This window comes from Staurois parvus, unplaced genomic scaffold (genome assembly GCF_062004578.1).
Source record: "Staurois parvus isolate SC_StPar_1 unplaced genomic scaffold, SC_StPar_1.0 ptg000090l, whole genome shotgun sequence".
NCBI classification, from domain to species: domain Eukaryota; kingdom Metazoa; phylum Chordata; class Amphibia; order Anura; family Ranidae; genus Staurois; species Staurois parvus.
In genome coordinates, this window is record NW_028317886.1 from 14,727,466 (window position 1) to 14,745,039 (window position 17,574).

Below are 17,574 nucleotides of genomic sequence, written 5' to 3' on the forward strand. Positions count from 1 at the left end.
ACAAATTGTGATAAAAAATAAAATAAAGAAAACTAAATGACTAGTAAAAAGGGGAAAACTTTTCTCAATGGAGGAAAGATGGACATCCTCCTAGGAGACTAGGAAAAAACTGATGTATGCTGGGAGTGGTGGGGGAAGGGGGGTGGGGTTTGGTGAGGTTGTATCTGACTGACCATCATCTTTTTTCTTTGACAGCATCCAATCCTACTGTAGGTGGAAGTTTAACACAATTATCTGAGATTAAGTGAATTCAGTGTCCCTTAACGAACAATAAAGGATTAGGATTTTGCTGACATGTGATTTTGCATTTATTAAGCTCAGTGACTGTCCATTTTGTAAAGCATGGGTTAAACAATGACTAATTGCAATCAACACAAGGATGGTTTTATTTTTATTCATTTATTTTACTGATTGATTGATTGATTTTAGCCTCCTCTTTACTACCCGTGTGCATGTGTTCTAAATTGTTATAAATGGGAATAATTTTTTTAACATATTTATTACTAATGCAGATAAAGAATAAAAAGAAATTCCAGTATCCCATTGGCATGTATATTCAGTTTATTATCTATCATGTATAATTTTTTTGCAATATTTCTCCCATATGGTCAGCTTTCTTTGTTTTTATGTGCATGTTCAGACTGATCAGTGCTTCGGATTCAGTGGTCTGTGGGCAATGTAAATGTCTAATCCTGCTCAGTTAAACTCCATCTTAAACACATTTAAATAATTTGTCTGCTAGATTTTAAGGTTAGTTTAGGTAACAAACTGCTAACAACGTTTGGCCATCTGCCTCCTGTCTGACTAAAATTTGACTTCTTAGTGACCCAGGCAACAAACCTATAATTATATTTGGTATCCCAATGCTGCGTGAATACACACAAAGGTCTTTAAAAAAAAAAAAAAATTATGCAAGTGCATCTTGTAAGAATTGTATTGTACTTGACCCAGTGAAAAATAACTTATAAATCCTAATAATGGGAATTCACACTTGCTTTTGGAAACATATTTTATAGCTCAATATACAAGACTTGACATATTAGAACTTGGCCCAAAGGAGAGATAGCTACAGACAGCTAAAAGGTTAATTGGACAATTATCGTAGTGGCATATTTCATTTGCATTCTTGTCCTGACACTTAAAATTCATTTTGTGCCATTTTTAGAACCCAGACATTTCCTAAAAGATGTTCTGTGAAATATGCTGTAATAATTTAACATAATATCATTTTATTGCTCTAAATCTAAAATATGTTTAAAAGAGATCTGTGCTGATTAAATTTTTTGAAAATGCTAATTACCTGGTTGTCATGCTGATATAATACCTTTAATACTTCTTAAACTACTGACCCCGAACAAGTATAAAAATAAAGCTTTCTGACTTCACTGGCTATGTGCATGTTCCATGTCAATGATCTGATCAAAAAGATGGTGGACACAATTTGTTATATGTGTTAGGTGCTAATATAATAGTTCTATATAGAGAAGCTAGATATGAAATAAAAAATAACAACATATTTGTGTAATTGGGGGTGCAGAATGAATTATTTATAGTAGTGTTTCTCAACCAGGGTTCTGTGGAATCCTAGGATTCATCCAGAGGTTGCTAGGGGTCCCTCAGGTAATAAACGATTTCTGCTTCATAGATGAGTAACCACTGACACCAATGATCTTTTTAGCTATCTTTAATGCAGAAATTCTTCCCAATATCCACAAATATAAGGAGCATTCTTTCCACTGACCATCACACTAATGTACTGTGAGCTGTAAATATATTAATTATTAGCAGGGGGTGACTTCAATGACTTCAAGGGTTCCTCTATGTTAAAAAGGTTGATGTATAGTGTGCGGATTTCTATTAGTTGCAAACATATACAGTTTACCAACAGGTCCTAAGACTATATAAACACACAAGATTTAATGATGGCCATTCTGTACATGTAACAATCTGATCATATCATTCTCACAGAATCAGATAATATGATCAGATATATACATTTTAATCAAAATTGATCAATTCAATCACAATTATCCTGATCAAAAAATCAGATTGTAGAAAAGCAGAGAGAGCCATATGCTCATTGAGTGTACTGTATAGTGCATCAAGCAATATTTTCAATCTTCCAATCTTATTTCTGATTGGACAGTAAATTTATCAAAAATTTGGTTGTGTATGGCCACCATAGAACTGAGTGTGCTTATTAAGGTCTTGGAAACCCAAGCTGTATCCTTCTGTGTTTTTACCATAATGGGTAAGGTTTGGCTAGAATCAGAATGCATTCTCTCTTATATATTCTAGTGGAAAGGGAAATAAAGTGTACAATATACTGTATATATAAGCTTTAATGATCACAAGACAGGTTCCAACTATGTACAGGCAGTACAATAACCATAGCAATATAGGAAGCATAGGCTGGTGTGATGATAGGCCATGTACTAAAATGTTGTGGTATGCACTTTGGCCACTTAGACTAAATGCAGAATTAAATAATCATCTGTAAAATGTGATACAGGGATTTCTTTTTGTTGTGTCAAATGTTGGGCTCTATGGATGATATGTAACTATGTGTGTCTTTTTTATATATTTAGGAATTGTCTATTTGATCTCTGCTCTCAATCAATTGGAAGATTCACAAGTGACCTTCTTTGTGTGCGCTCGGGATCAGGGTGGTCGTACATCTTCTGCGAATGCATCTGTCACAGTCAAAATTCTGAAGACTGCTGTGGCACCGGCCGTATTTGAGAAATCACGCTACGTGTTTGTAATTGCAGAAGATGCTCCACAAGGTAGCACTGTCGGCATTGTCAAGGCCAGGGAACCTTTAAGTGAGTATCTACATGTTTCGCTATAATGTAAGTTCAGTACAAAAGGTAATGGCATAAGAAAAGTACCACAGATACAGACATTTCATTAGAACTAGACTCATCCATTTTCCATTTATGTATACTGTAGGTGTGTTTTTTTTCTTTTCTCTGCTGTCATTGACAATTTACCACTTACTAAACAGTACACTTTCATCACTTGCCTACTAGTGCCTATACTGTCTAATAAAGATTTCAGGGAGGTCTTTAAAAGGCCACTAAAGCTAAAACACAACCATAATATAAAATATAAATATAAATACAAATATAAAAAAAGTCATAACTAATAAAAAATCGAGTCTAAAAAAGTGTGATTACATTTTTTTTCCTACAATACCACTTTATCAGCAGTTTTGACCCCTCCATTGAAGGTTCAGAAGATTTTTTTATTCTCCTTCTAATGGCAATCCATACCAGAAGGGGTCAGCCACCTTGTGTAATGTTCAAATGTGTAAATAAAAATCTTGGCTCCAACTGAGTCCAGGTTGCTTTGGCTAAGACTTAGCATGCTTTCCTTCATTGGGTCTATAAAAAGTGTACTATTTTGGCTAGACACACATGTCTGGTAGACTTGCTTTGACAGTGAGGAACAGCAAGGCACACAAATACGCAGGAGGTAAAACTATATATGTATGCAATTTAAAAAAAAAAGACGTTTGCAACCTGTTACTGTGTATTTTAGTTTATTAATATTCTTTGCATTAAAACAGCCCATTCATTTGGAATGGCCTGTCAAGGCACCGCAACCTTAGACAAACAGCACCTTTACCTTTTTTTAAAAAGTAACAGAACAGAATGTATGGCATGTGTGTTATGGTGAGCTACAGGGTAGGTGTGCATAAATGTGCAATATTGCACTGAGGTACTAAGTGGCACTGTAACATACCACAGAAAGTACTAAACATTATCGTGAGACCTCTTGCATGCGAAACTGATGTTTGAGCATCTGCTTTTTTTAATGTAATTTCAGACATTAAAAACATATTCATATTTGAATGCACAATATATTCTTAGGAAAAATTCATCAAATTTATGCTCATACTGACCAAAAATGCAGATTTTCCTTTTCTTTTTTTTTACTCAGGAATACACTTGTTTACGTGCCTGTGTGCAAAGGCACATTGTAAAAAATGAGCTTCATTTTACTTCAGCAAAAAAAACCCCACTGTACTGAGCTTTTCTGAAGCTTTCCTAAAAAGACATTAATTTTCCTCTAAAGGTTATGGCTGAACACTATCTGAATTTAACTCTAAACCTCCATAACCTCCTATAGAGCATATCCCAGCACTATAATTTTCATTTAACTTGTTCCCTTTGCAAAAAAACAGCTTTCATTACCTCCTGGAACATAGTTCCATAGTTGATAAGGGCGAATAAAGACAAGTCAGTCCAGTTCAACCTATATGTGTGTGAATGTAAGAAAGTGCAGCGCTAACAAAAATAACATAAAAAAATTATATATTGCGGAATGGTAAAGTGCAACAATTCGTAAAAATTAGTAAATGCGAAATCTAAAAATCAAACAATATGGTAAAGTGCATTATGAATGTAATGAGCTGAGTGAAGCAGTAAAGTACATCAAGTAAAAGCATGAAAATATCAGCTAAACAGCTCAAAAAGCAAATGCCAAACAATAAAGTGTATCACGGGCAGAATCTAAATACAGTAATGCCCGTGGTGATCCGTGAAGTAAAGTGCAGTAGTAACTGATGTTACAATAAACATATAAAATCTGAGATATATAAATAGGATAAAACTCTACATCAATGTCCGTGGTTAAACGTGCTATTTATATAGTCAAATATCCATAAATGGAAGCAATTGTCTGTGAAACCATAAGGTGCAGTATAATTAAGGTGCAGAGTGCAAATGTGCTGATGATCCAGGGGCGGACTGACAAATCATGGCGCCCCTGGGCAATAGTGGATCATGGGGCCCCTATGTCCTTGCCCACACTCAAAAAAAGCCTATAAAAGGTACCAGGGGCATTTCATGGGGCCCCCTACTGACCCCGGGGCCCTCGGGCACTGCCCGAGTGCTCGAATGGTCAGTCCACCCCTGTGATGATCACACAAAAGAATCCACCACCTCTCTCGGATGTACACTCACCAGATGAAAACTGGTAAAAGGCAACCAAGCATTAAATATCTGAGAATGGGAGGCAGCCAAAGGGTTAAACTGGACCAAATTCATCCTGGGCACTCGGGATGAGAAGTCAGCCCTTGTCCTAGAGGGAATAGCTCCCCACAGGAGCCAATAAGGTTGCATATAGTGTAGTATTTAATAGAATATTAAAAAGTCTCCACATGGAGACAGAAATCAAAAAGCATAAAAAGTGTACCAAGATGGCCACCGCTCCGACCATCGGCAGCGGCGGCATGACGTCAGAAAATGGCGGCTCCACCCAACATGTTTCGTGCATATGCACGTCCTCAGGGGTAAGCCTATTTCTATAGGAAAACGCACTCTGCACCTTAATTATACTGCGCCTTATGGTTTTACAGACAATTTATGGATATTTGACTATATAAATAGCATGTTTAACCACGGACATTGATGTAGAGTTTTATCCTATTTATATATCTCAGATTTTATATGTTTATTGTAACATCATTTACTACTGCACTTTACTTCACGGATCACCACGGACATTATTGTATTTAGATTCTGCCCGTGATATACTTTATTGTTTGGCATTTTCTTTTTGAGCTGTTTAGCTGACATTTTCATGCTTTTATTTGATGTACTTTACTGTTTCACTCAGCTCATTACATTCATGATGCACTTTACCATATTATTTGATTTTTAGTTTTCTCATTTACTAATTTTTTTTTGCACTTTTATGTGTTGCACTTTACCATTCCGCAATGTATATATATATTTTTTTTACATATACCTTCACCTTGTGTGCTAGCTGCTCCCCAGATATCGCCAGCGCTCACCTATATATTAGATCATGTTCTATATGTGTGTGCAACTGTGAATTCCTGTACCTAAGTATATTGTGTTAGCTGAGAATGATATCCAATAGTTTGCTGAAGTTATCTACTTTCCCCCTGATATCACTCTCTGTAGAAGTAAGTGCCCCATCGTTACCACTATTTTGTACTCAAGTAATTTTTATTAAATATTTAACAAAACATACAAAACTAAAAAGAAATGGAAATCAAAATAGGATTCAAAACAATGGATAAACATCAACACAAAACAATTAAACAATTAAAGCAGCAACAACATATTTGTTATGTCTCATAAAAGAACAGTTACGAGTAGATGCAATACATTACACCGTAATAACACAACATTTATGAACAAAATCAAAGCTATCCCTGAGAGTACCGTATTTTTCGCCGTATAAGACGTACTTTTTCTTCCCCAAAACTGGGGGGGAAATGTCAGTGCGTCTTATAAGGCGAATATGGAGCGGCCGGACCGGTATTTCCACCGCGGCCGTGTCAGAATACCGGGCCGGACGCTCAGCTCTGCAGCGGGACCTTACCTGTTCCTCTATCCAGCGGTGTGCTGTCTTCTGTAGTGTGGGCACTGGGCATGACAGCCGGGTGCCAAGTGCGCATGCGCGAGAAGCGGTGCGCTTTGTGAATGGTAAGGCGGTACCTGGGACACATGACAGATCTCAGAAGCCGCCGGACCAATCACAAAGCGCAAGTGCTTCTCGCTCATGCGCACTGGGCACCCGGCTGTCATGCCGAGCGCCATTACAGAAGCCGGGAAGACAGTGCGCGGTTGGATCGAGGAACAGGTAAGATCGGGTACCTGTCAAATTCAGGTACCCGCTCCCCACCTCCCCAAAGGTCAGCAGTCATCTGTGCTGTCCGCAGTCTCTGGTCATCCCTGTGCTGTCCGCAGTCTCTGGTCATCCCTGTGCTATCCGCAGTCTCTGGTCATCTCCTGTACTGTGTCTGCAGTCCATTAGTTCAGAATTTTTTTTTCCCCTGTTTTCTGCCTCTAAAACCTAGGTGCGTGTTATGGGCAGGTGCGTCTTATATGGCGAAAAATACGGTATATCTTTCAGATCCAAACAATATCACAATACATCAATACATACATAATCTGCTAAAGTAGACAATAACCAAGGAAACCATACTTTCCAGAATTCTGGGGGGCAGCCCTTGTGCTGGTATGTCAATCAATCTCTCTCTCTCTCCCTCTCCCTCTCCCTCTCTCTCTCTCCAGACTTTTGCCATTGTTCAAATGTAGGAAAGCAAGGAGACAACCTTTGAGCTATAGGTTTATCTTATAGATCTTTACCACTCTAAGGCCCCTTTCACACGGGCCGTTAGATTTCAGCTTTTAGCCGCTGTTAGAGGAACATATTTACTGCAGCTAAATGCAGACAATGCATCCCTATGGCTCCCTTCACACACTGCATTTAGCAACGTTTTCATAACATACAGTTTTATGCGTTTAGAAAAATAAAGTTGACAGCGTCCAAGAGCGATGTACCGCACCTATCTGTACATAAACGCAGTTAATCGCAGTACAAAGAAAAAATAAGGAAACAGTTGCTATAGAAAAGGCAAGCATTTACTACCGCAGCTAAATGCAGCTGCATGTAAACGCACATAATCACATATAAACACAATGTACAAACACAAGTGATCTCTGTGCCAGGAGTGTTGGAATTTCAAAATAAAAAAACATGCATTTACAAGCGCCAGAACAACCGCTCGTGTGAAAGAGTTCTAACAGTACAGTACCCCTTACGCAGTTTAAGACTGAACTGCTTTTCAACTAACTTCATTGTTTGGCAGAGTGTGTCCTTAGAGACCTGGGATTAAACAGTTTTTCCTGATAGTCTCCATTGATAGATCTGTATTTTGTGATCAAATCTCCACTTAAGCACCTCTTCTCCAGGGAGAATAGGTTTAATTTTTGTTGTTGTTTTTCATAACAGAGGTCCTTCAGCCCATTTATTAATTTTGTTGCCTTTCACTGAAATCTGTCCAATTCAAAGCCATCCTTGCTGATGATTGTGGCCAAACCCCAACTGCATACACAAAATGGGCCAGAATCAGCATTTTGTAAAGTGGTAGAATTGCCTCTTGAGCAAATACCCTTTTTAATGCATAATAGCTGTCTGCTAGCCTTGGCATTACATAATATTGGTGAATCTGTGGTCTACAAGGACCTCCAGGTCTTTTTCTATACTCAATTCCCCCAGAAGATCTCTCTCTAATGAGTATATTGCATACATATTTTCAGCACCCGAGTGCATAACTTTACATTTTTTAATAATACACCTCGTATGCCATGTAGCAGTCCACCACCCTATTTTATCGAGGTTTTGTTGTAAAATTGCTATTCTCTGTGGTGAAATTATTGAATAGCTTGATATCATCTACAAATGATGAGATTGAATTGTTCATTCCATCTTCTGTGTCATTTATAAACAAGCTAATCATAAATGATCCCAGGGCAGAGTCTAGGGGCACAACTCTAGACCATTTAAAAGGAGCCATTTTGAGAGTCAACATCGTCACCAGACTTGTTAGCTTACTTTAAGGACAAATATACAGAGGTCCCCCTGCGCTCCACAGAATCTTTAGTCAAAGTCAGCTGCTATCACCTATTCCCTATACCATAGGATATATGCAAATAACAAAAAATATATTGTGATGAAGCTCTCAGCTTATATAGTGTATAAAAAACCAATTAATTCATAAAATCTCTTCTGAAATAATAACAAATATCATGATAACAATGATGAGGACCTGAAGAAGCCACGTGACCGTGGCGTAACGCGTTGATGCATTTCCGGTTGAGCGGTGACGTACTTCTGGTTCCGGGTTCAGGCGCCATTTTAAAACACCTATTCCTTAGTACACCCATATCACATGGGAAACTGTGTCTGTCCACTGGAAAACATGTGAGTGTTCAATTTTTTTGGAGCTTTTAAGTGCATTAAAACAGTGTTGCACTATGGAGGTCTGTCTTTCTCTCTACATATATGCCCTGTATATATGAGTCCATATGGTGAGGAGAGTGGTCTGAGAGGAATCCGTTGCTCGGAGGGGGACCTTAATTAAGTTGGTAGAGTCAGTGGATTAATAAAACCAGGCTGAGATTCTTTATACTTAAGGCTTTATGACCCGTAAGGGTCGAATTTGGAAGGTGAGGAGGCATTTTGGCTAAATCCAGGGGAGTCACATCAGAGTGTCACTAGGAGCACATTTGCAGCATGGAATGAAGTTGTGAATCACTGTGTATTGAACACTTATTATTTGCACAGTTTGGTATCACATATAATTTGGACAGTTTCAATTTATTTATTTATTTGATACACCTGTCACTTTGCACAGAACAAGTGTTATCACTTTATCAAATATTTCACTTGTTTTTTTTAGCCACTAGTTAGCCCAATAGGAGTGAGAATTGGCACTATTTATTTATTAATGGTTTTTGTATATTTTATATTTATGTGAGCACGAATTCATCATTGTTATCACGATATTTGTTATTATTTCAGAAGAGATTTTATGAATTACTTTAAGGACAGCTGCTGGGAACTCAGTGCCTATTGACATAAGCACATCCTCAGAACTACACCCCAAGAGTACGTTCATCACATAGGGGTAGATTTACTAAAACTGGTACACTCAGAATCTGGTGCAGCTGTACATGGTAGCCAATCAGCTTCTAACTTCAGCTTATTCAATTAAGCTTTGACAATAAAACTCAGAAGATGATTGGATAATATGCACCAGTTGCACCAGATTTTGCACTCTCCCGTTTTAGTGAATAACCCCCACAGTGTGCTGTTGGAAGGTCAGGTGAGCAGTTTTTTTTTTTTCTGAAAAACAAATCATTGGGTGCCTGTGGATTGGGAGAGCGAGTAGGGGAAAGGCGAGTTCTCTAGTCCAGCAGGAAGGGCTGACCATTAACAGGATTTCAGTGCAGCAAATGCACTATTTGCCAGTCCAAATAGAAAGGACTATACTGGATTTGTGCCAGTTTGACAGGTATACTCTGTACATGCAGCATTTTGAAGGGAATAAAATGTGGGGAAATGTGAATGTACTGCAGAAATGTACTGAATATGCCTTTTCCTTATTTACCCAAACAAACAATTTAAGTTTGAGATTACATGACGATCCCAGTTAACAGCTGTTCTTACATTGTTTCAAAAAGAAATAATGATGAATGGTAGCCCCCTTTGTTAGCAGCTGCATGTGCACTTTTTTTTCTCTAGTTATTTTGACTTGATTTGAAAAAAGGTCAGCACTAGAGATCTGTGCAGGCATAGTTTAATTGGAATGAAAACTTTGTATTACTTCCAAATTCAAAATCAAATATATAAATCTTACACTGTCAATGGAGAAAACTGTCCTGCTGTGGATTATAGTACAGATGTACTATACAAATCATGGTGACTGCAATCATTTAATTGATTTGTAAAAACAAGGGAAGCTTCAAGAAGCTTTGTGTCAGTGAAAGAAAAACTGAAGACAAACAGAAAATAAGGTGGGATTTTTCTGGAGAATCTGCAGAGAATAATGCAGTTTATGATTATTACGTTCTTTGATTCTCAGCTGGTTGAACACTTTTGCATGTGTTTATTCAGGCAAATGAAATATTGTCAATTTGCTTTATTTTCAATTCAATTAATTCATTCCTATTGCCAACATTCTGGGATATCTATGATGGACACCTTTAAGTACTAATATTTGTTGGCCACAAATCTTTAAAATATATGTAAATCCTCACCTTGTAAAACAACCCATTCAGTTTAAAATAGAAATGAAAGGCAAAACATTTGTGCATAGATATACAAAAAATTATAAATACAGTTTCCTCCTTTTTTCAAAGTGACCACATACCCTCTGTTCTCTCTTTTTATTCCATTTTGTTTTATGCCACAATACCCTCTGTTCTCAGCTGCATAAGAGCTAGGGGAGGAGAAACAGCATCACACTGGCCTTCCCAGGAAATGGCTGTGCAGTGGGAGAAGGGAGAATGTGAGCACAAGCCTGGTCATTGGATTACCATGCTCTGTTGTCCTGCCCAGAGTGGTCAGATTTTAATAGAAAGGCAGAGGGACTGGCAGGCACACCAGGTATTTCACACAAAGGAAGCAATACACAGAGAACAGGATACATTGTCATACAAGTACATGGTACAACTGGCACATAACAGGAACATGTTGGGTTTAAATATTCTTTAATCATGCTTCCTGATGGAGGAATATGAGGCCAAAAGAATTACCGCTGACAAAGTATGCATGTCTTAGGGCTCGTTCACACTTGGTTGTTTTACCAACGCTTGCCAAACGCCCCTATAGCGTTTGGCAAGCGTTGGTCCGGCGTTTGTGGGGCGTTATTAACGCTCGGCAAACGCTCGGCAAACGCTCTGCAAACGCCGCATGCGCTGTTTAGTGGCGGTTGCTAGGCATTTGCCGAGCGTTAATAAACGCCCCACAAACGCCTATAATACAGTTTGAGTGGTGTTACCGCTCCGCAAACGCCCCGCAAACGCGTCGCAACCGCACCGGCCGGCCGGCGTTTGCGGAGCGGCACCATAGACGAGAATAGGAGGCTTCAAAGCCTCCTGACTCGACCAGAGGCGTCCGTTTTGCCGCGACGCAACGCGACGCGACGCAAACGCTCCCGTTAGAACAGCACCATGTGCTGTAATGTGCAGAATTGGCAGAGGCGTTTGGGAAGCGGTAAAAACGCTTCCCAAACGCCTCTCTGCCGCCTGCACACAAGGCTACTGTGAACGTAGCCTTATACCTGATGAACCCATATGGAAGCAAAGAATCATTGCAGTAATCACCGCTACTACAGTGATTGCTGCTATTGCCGCTTACCTGCTGCATAGTAGCCACAGGGGATCGCTTGCTCAACACGGTTGTCATTCACAGGAGGCTTTATATTTTTCTCAATGAATGCAAGGCTTTCTCTAATTGGACAAAGTTGAGATTTTGACATCACCACCCCTCCTCTCTACCTTGTCCAATCAGAGAATGCCCTTCATTCATTGAGAAAAAATGGTGCCCGTGCTAAGCAAGGTACTCCAAGTGGTATTATGCAGCAGGGCATCCTTCTCACTGGACCAAAAAAATAGCAGCCATCACTGTAGTAGGGGTGTCTTTTACAATGATACCCAGCTTCTACAGTGGTCACACAAGTATGGCAAATGCCTACCATGCTAAACTAATATAACTATGAAATAAAATCCATATCTGAAGTTCAGTTATAATAGGAAATACATTGCACATATTTTTAGGCCCTTTGAAATGCACTTTATAGCCATTAAAATTCAACAGCCATCAGCTTAATAACTGGCGAACTCTAGCCAGCTCTATGGGTTCTTGGGGTAACTGTATTTTGTATGCAATCATGTTCTGGTCTGAAGACCACTCTACACTCCAAAGGTTGCTTTCTGATTGGGGCAATTTCAACTTACTGAATTAGCATTTTGAAATGATCAGTCTGGGTGTTTGAGAATAAAATGTCTGCACATTTTAATACTCCATGCAATGCTGGAGACAATGCTACATTTGCTGCTTTTCTTTCTCTTGTTTGAATAGATATCATAGGCCAGAGAAATTTCACACTAACAAGCACACAAAACATTAATGTATACAAAGAACTTATAAGATCAGCTACTTTTTAGTTTTACCTAACTTAGTATGCTATTCATAAACATCTACTACTTTAAAGTAATAAAATGATCTACCTTTAATACAGTGATTGTTCCCCACTGTGCACTTTCCATTAATCTGTCCTATACTGGCAACAGAAAATATGCTTTTTGCTGAAATAATTAGGTACTTTCTTTGCTCAGTAAAGCACCTAGAGGCAACAAGGACTTTAAAACATAAAAACAATGTGTAAAATGAATGCCTCATACCAAAGGACACTAAAATAATTAAATTAAGTGCGCAGCATGTCATTATGAGGAATTGTTTTATATTTACGAGTGCAGAGAGATTTGGAAACAATAATAAAGAATATATCCTGGTGCTAAAAGAGTTCTGAGTAGAAGATATGTTAAATATTTCTTTTATTGTTATTTTGTCAGAAAAAAAGATGAACTAAACTTAAAGTGGTTGTAAGCCATTACATACACCCATTGAAGGGACTATCTTCAGGTGATACACAGAAATAAAACAAATCCCCCTACATAAGTTGTACCTGTCTATCTGTAGTCTTCTCTTCTCTACATCCATTCAAAGTCCAAAATTTATAAGCTTGTCTGAGAGCTTAAAAAAAGGAGGGCAGAAGGGAGAAGTTACACTCTGCAGAGCTCAGTGAGGAAAGGTCTGAGAGCTGATTGGAGGGAAGAGACACACCCCCTTCACACAGCTAACATGAACAGAGCTGAGCCGTAGAGAACTGTAGATTAAAAAGTGTAGGGATCTTATAGTTCTGAATGAAACAGCCAAATTGCAGTGAAGAAATCAGGGGCTGGATTCAGAAAAAAAGAAAAGATTTCACAGATCAGCTGCTTTTAATAGTTTTATTTATTTACTATATTGTCGATTGTTACTTTTCCCTAATAGGATCATAACAATTTATTTTATTATTTATTGTACTTATATAGCACTGTCAATTTACACAGCACTTTTAGATATATATTGTAAATTCACATCAGTCCCTAACCCTCAAGAGGCGTACAATCTAAGGTCCCTAACTCACATTCATATACAAGGGCCAATTTAGACAGGATCCAATTAACCTACCAGCATGTCTTTGGAGTGTGGGAGGAAACTGGAGTACCCAGAGGGAACCCACACAGGCACAGGGAGAACATGCAAACTCCAGGCAGGAGGTGCCATGGCTGGGATTTGAACCACTGACCCTAATCCTGCCAGGTGGAAGTGCTAACCATTTAGCTACTGTGCTGCACAGAAGCATTTGTTCTTTACACATCTATCCAACGTTTTAAAAATAGCTTTTTGGTTGAAGTTGAGTTTAATGGGGGGTTTTTTGTTTTTTTTTATAAATGCACCCATAAAGCAGAAAGTGACAGTCTGTATTTTTTGTACTGCTCATACTGTACATATTTTAATCAAGTATATTGTGGTTATCAACATGTAGTCAATACCTAAATGTAAAAAGGTAAAGATCATAGAGAGCACATGTCTGTATGGAAAACCAGCACCTACTGTTTAGGGGAAAAGGTTGATCCTAGCTTAGTATATGCTTTATGACCAAGTATGCTTAAAAAGCACTAGATCTTTGCTTCTTTATGTGTTTGTACCTCTGAAGTTCATGATAAAATTCAAAGTTGTAGTGCTATTGGCGAAGTGTATTGAAATGCTATATGGTATTTTCATTGATAAATGTTTACATCAAAGGAGATGTACAGTCAAAGGTCTTTTGGCTGTACTTGTCCTGTGGATCACAGCTGTGCAGTTTGTTCTGCACTCCTGTAGCCCGTTTTCAGCTGTCAGTGGGCCGAAGCCCACTGTCAGCTTGACATCACTCAGCAGGTCCAAGCTGGGGAAAGATCCTGACCTTAAAGTCAAGCTGATAGTCACCGTTCTCTGCTCACAGCAGCGGTGAGAACTCAGCAGTCATGTGATCACTGAGTTCTCACACTTAGAGTCGGTAGAGGACAGATGCTGCATCCACCTAGGTAAGTATAATTTGGGGGGAAAAAAGCATACTTTTCTGTTAAGTAGTTATTTGATATTTTGGATGGGTCAGCTAACCATCTTCATATGTTTGGACTCACAAATGGATTTTTGAGCAATTTTAAAGAGCTTTAGGTCTTATGTGTTCTCAGCATTTTCATAGGGGCACACATTTTTATTATATCAAAAGTGAACAGAAATTAAAAAAAGGGTTTATGTTTAAGTAGTATTCATTTTACTATCATGACAGAGTTATAGTCTGTCTCTTTGCTTTCCATATCACCATTAGGTTAGCGCTTCATCAGTGAATTTTAGTAGCTTAGTCACACAATAAAAATGTGATCAATCAATATTTTTGTTTGCTTCAATTGTTTTTTTTTTAATGTGAGTCACTACATAAGGTTTTAAGTAGTGCAGTTTGACAATTAATCTCTCGTGGTAGCAGTGGAAGTTTTAATGCATGGCATAAACTCCATTTGATTCATTTCCTCTCTTTTCTTCCTTATATTTGAATGCAGCAGGAGAATAACCGCTCATCAATCTCTCATTTAGGAGATTCATGGGTGACATTCTTTTACCATACCTGATTTAATTAATATTCTGAGATTAATCTCTGAACAATTTTCTAACAATAGCTCAAAAAGGCATACAGATGGTAGGAAATAAGCACACCTCTAACATTAAGACATAGAAAATGTTTTGAAATAACCGGACCGTAGCTTATGATTGGATTATTCCTGACACGTGCAGATTCTCATTAGGTAGTTGGCTGTGCTACTTATGACTAATAATAGTAGATATCTTTATACTGAAGTATATGAATAGGATGATTTTTGGATTAATCACAGAGGTAATTTTTCTTAATACACCATGTCAATAGAATCTTGAGATGTTTGCCCTATTTACCACCATGTTTTTGTATAAGTTTACACTATTGGTGTTTTTGTGAGGTGTTGCAGTTAGAGCAGTGACATGTGCATTGTGGCAAGTGCATTCATATATTTGTTAATTATAAATTTTTTTGTTAAGTAAAAATAAATGCATTGTTTTTTTATGTCAGTGTGCTTATTTCCTACAATCTGTATGTCTTCTTGAGCTATTTTCTAGATTCGTGTTTTGGCAGATTGAGCACCCACTAGACAGGGGTGGGTCTATACCAGCTAAGGGTGATAAAACATATAAAAAGCATATTTGACTTCTCTATAGTATATAACTTTCTAACAATACCCTGCAGTAGCTCCGAAACAGAATGGGTAATTGGTCAAATGATCAGAAAGTAAGTGCAGTTTATTAAGCAGGTTTAGAAGAAATAATGAGAAACAGGTTCAGGGTGGCAAAGAGCATGTATACACTGTAAAAAAATGAAAGCTATACAAACATATAAATACTGCATGGACATGAACTCCTCACAGATTTGTCTTTGTGACTCATTCAGGGTAATATGCAGCTGCTTAGCATAATCTCTATAAGACTCTATAACAACAGAGTCTTACTTAGAATCACTACTTTAGTAAAACAGTTCGGTGAACAGCTATATGTGAATATTCTCATAAACAGCAACCCTCACAGTGAAGTTCATCCTGGTAACACAGGTGAACAGCTGGAGGAGTCAAAGGCCCAAGGACAAATGGCCACCCCAATGAAACTTTAGTACTCCTAAAACAATCTGGAAGGAGCTCCCAACAGTAGCTGGGTCTTTGGAAGAAATTGCATGCTATTTGGCTGTTGCCCAGCTGCCTTGCACACCCATATGACTCAGGTTTGGAAAGTGGAGCCCCCATTCACCTGGCTGCAGATCAGTTGCCCAGCTACTGTACATATGGCCCATCAGGTGTGGCCTCTGTGAACTGCTGAAGGAGGCAAGCAGAGAAACATATCTTTACTGTGTATGTCCAGGAAACCAGGAAATTGTAAGAGTTAAAGTGGAATGCATCTGAGCATGGTGAGTAAATGGGTACCCTCATACAACAGTAAATAGTGATTTTAGCACTAGATTTTTCTCATTCTAGAATCTACAGCTTACTCCTAGCCTTACAGACATTGGCTGGGGAAAAAACATCATTATTAATCAAAAGTGTTGATCTGGGCTGATAGAGCAGGTGATGAGTGCACTATATGTATATTAGGAGAACTGCATCAGGTCCTGGGGCTAGTATTTGACTGCACTTAGACTTTTTGTGTTCCCTAGGTGGTACTTCATGTGCAATGCTTGTAATTCCATCTTTAAATGTTGAGCCGTTAGATTTGTTAACCTGGGCTGATAAAGCAGATGATAGGAGGAGTGCATCAGGTCCTGGGGCCAACATTTGACTGCAAGTTGCCTATTTGTGATCCCAAAGCAGTGCTTCCTAAGCAGACCCGGACTGGGGCACAAAATAGGCCCAGGCATTTTAGTTTGAGCAGTCACTTTGTCCAGCAACGGGGGGGCATGTTTGCGGAGGCGGTTGGTGATGAGCTATTTATCCGGGGGGCCGGGAGAGGAGACACAGGCATGGCCACATAGCATCTACCTCTCTCAAGCACTCTGTATATCAGATTTATCTAAGTAGATCACTCTCTCTATATATATGGGGTTCCTCTCTATATATCAGATCCAGGGGCGGACTGACCATTTGGAAACTCGGGCACTGCCTGAGGGCCCGGGGTCAGTAGGAGGCCCCATGGGATGCCCCTGGTACCTTTTTCATAGGCTTTTTTGAGTTTGGGCAAGGACACATGGGCCCCATGATCCCCTATTGCCCAGGGGCCCCATGAGTTGTCAGTCCGCCCCTGATCAGATCTCTTCATGTATCAGATCTTTCTTTCTCTGTATATATCGGATCTCTGTATAGTAGTTTTTGTTCTCCCTGTATAAGGAATTGCGCTGTATAGCTGATATATCCATGTATCTGACCCTCTTTTCTCTATGCATAGTAGATTTATCTGTATAGAGGACCTCCCCATGTATTGGAACTTTGTATTTATGAATAGTAGATCTTGCTATCTATGGGACCCCTCTCTGTACATGGGATCTCTCTGTGATTTGTATTTCTGTCTGTATAGTAGATCTCTCCCAATCTTTCTCTGTATATGGGATCTCTCTGTACAGTAGATCTCTCTGTATACAGATCC

General features: G+C 38.8%; 1 protein-coding gene across 1 annotated transcript in view; it reads left to right on the forward strand.

The window, feature by feature from the left end:
- DCHS2 (dachsous cadherin-related 2) overlaps positions 1-17,574 on the forward strand; it is a 378,130-nt gene that overhangs the window by 266,040 nt on the left and 94,516 nt on the right. Inside the window, exon 4 of the mRNA XM_089670433.1 lies at positions 2,589-2,825. Coding sequence (XP_089526559.1) covers positions 2,589-2,825 — 237 coding nt within the window. The remainder of the gene's footprint in view (positions 1-2,588; positions 2,826-17,574) is intronic.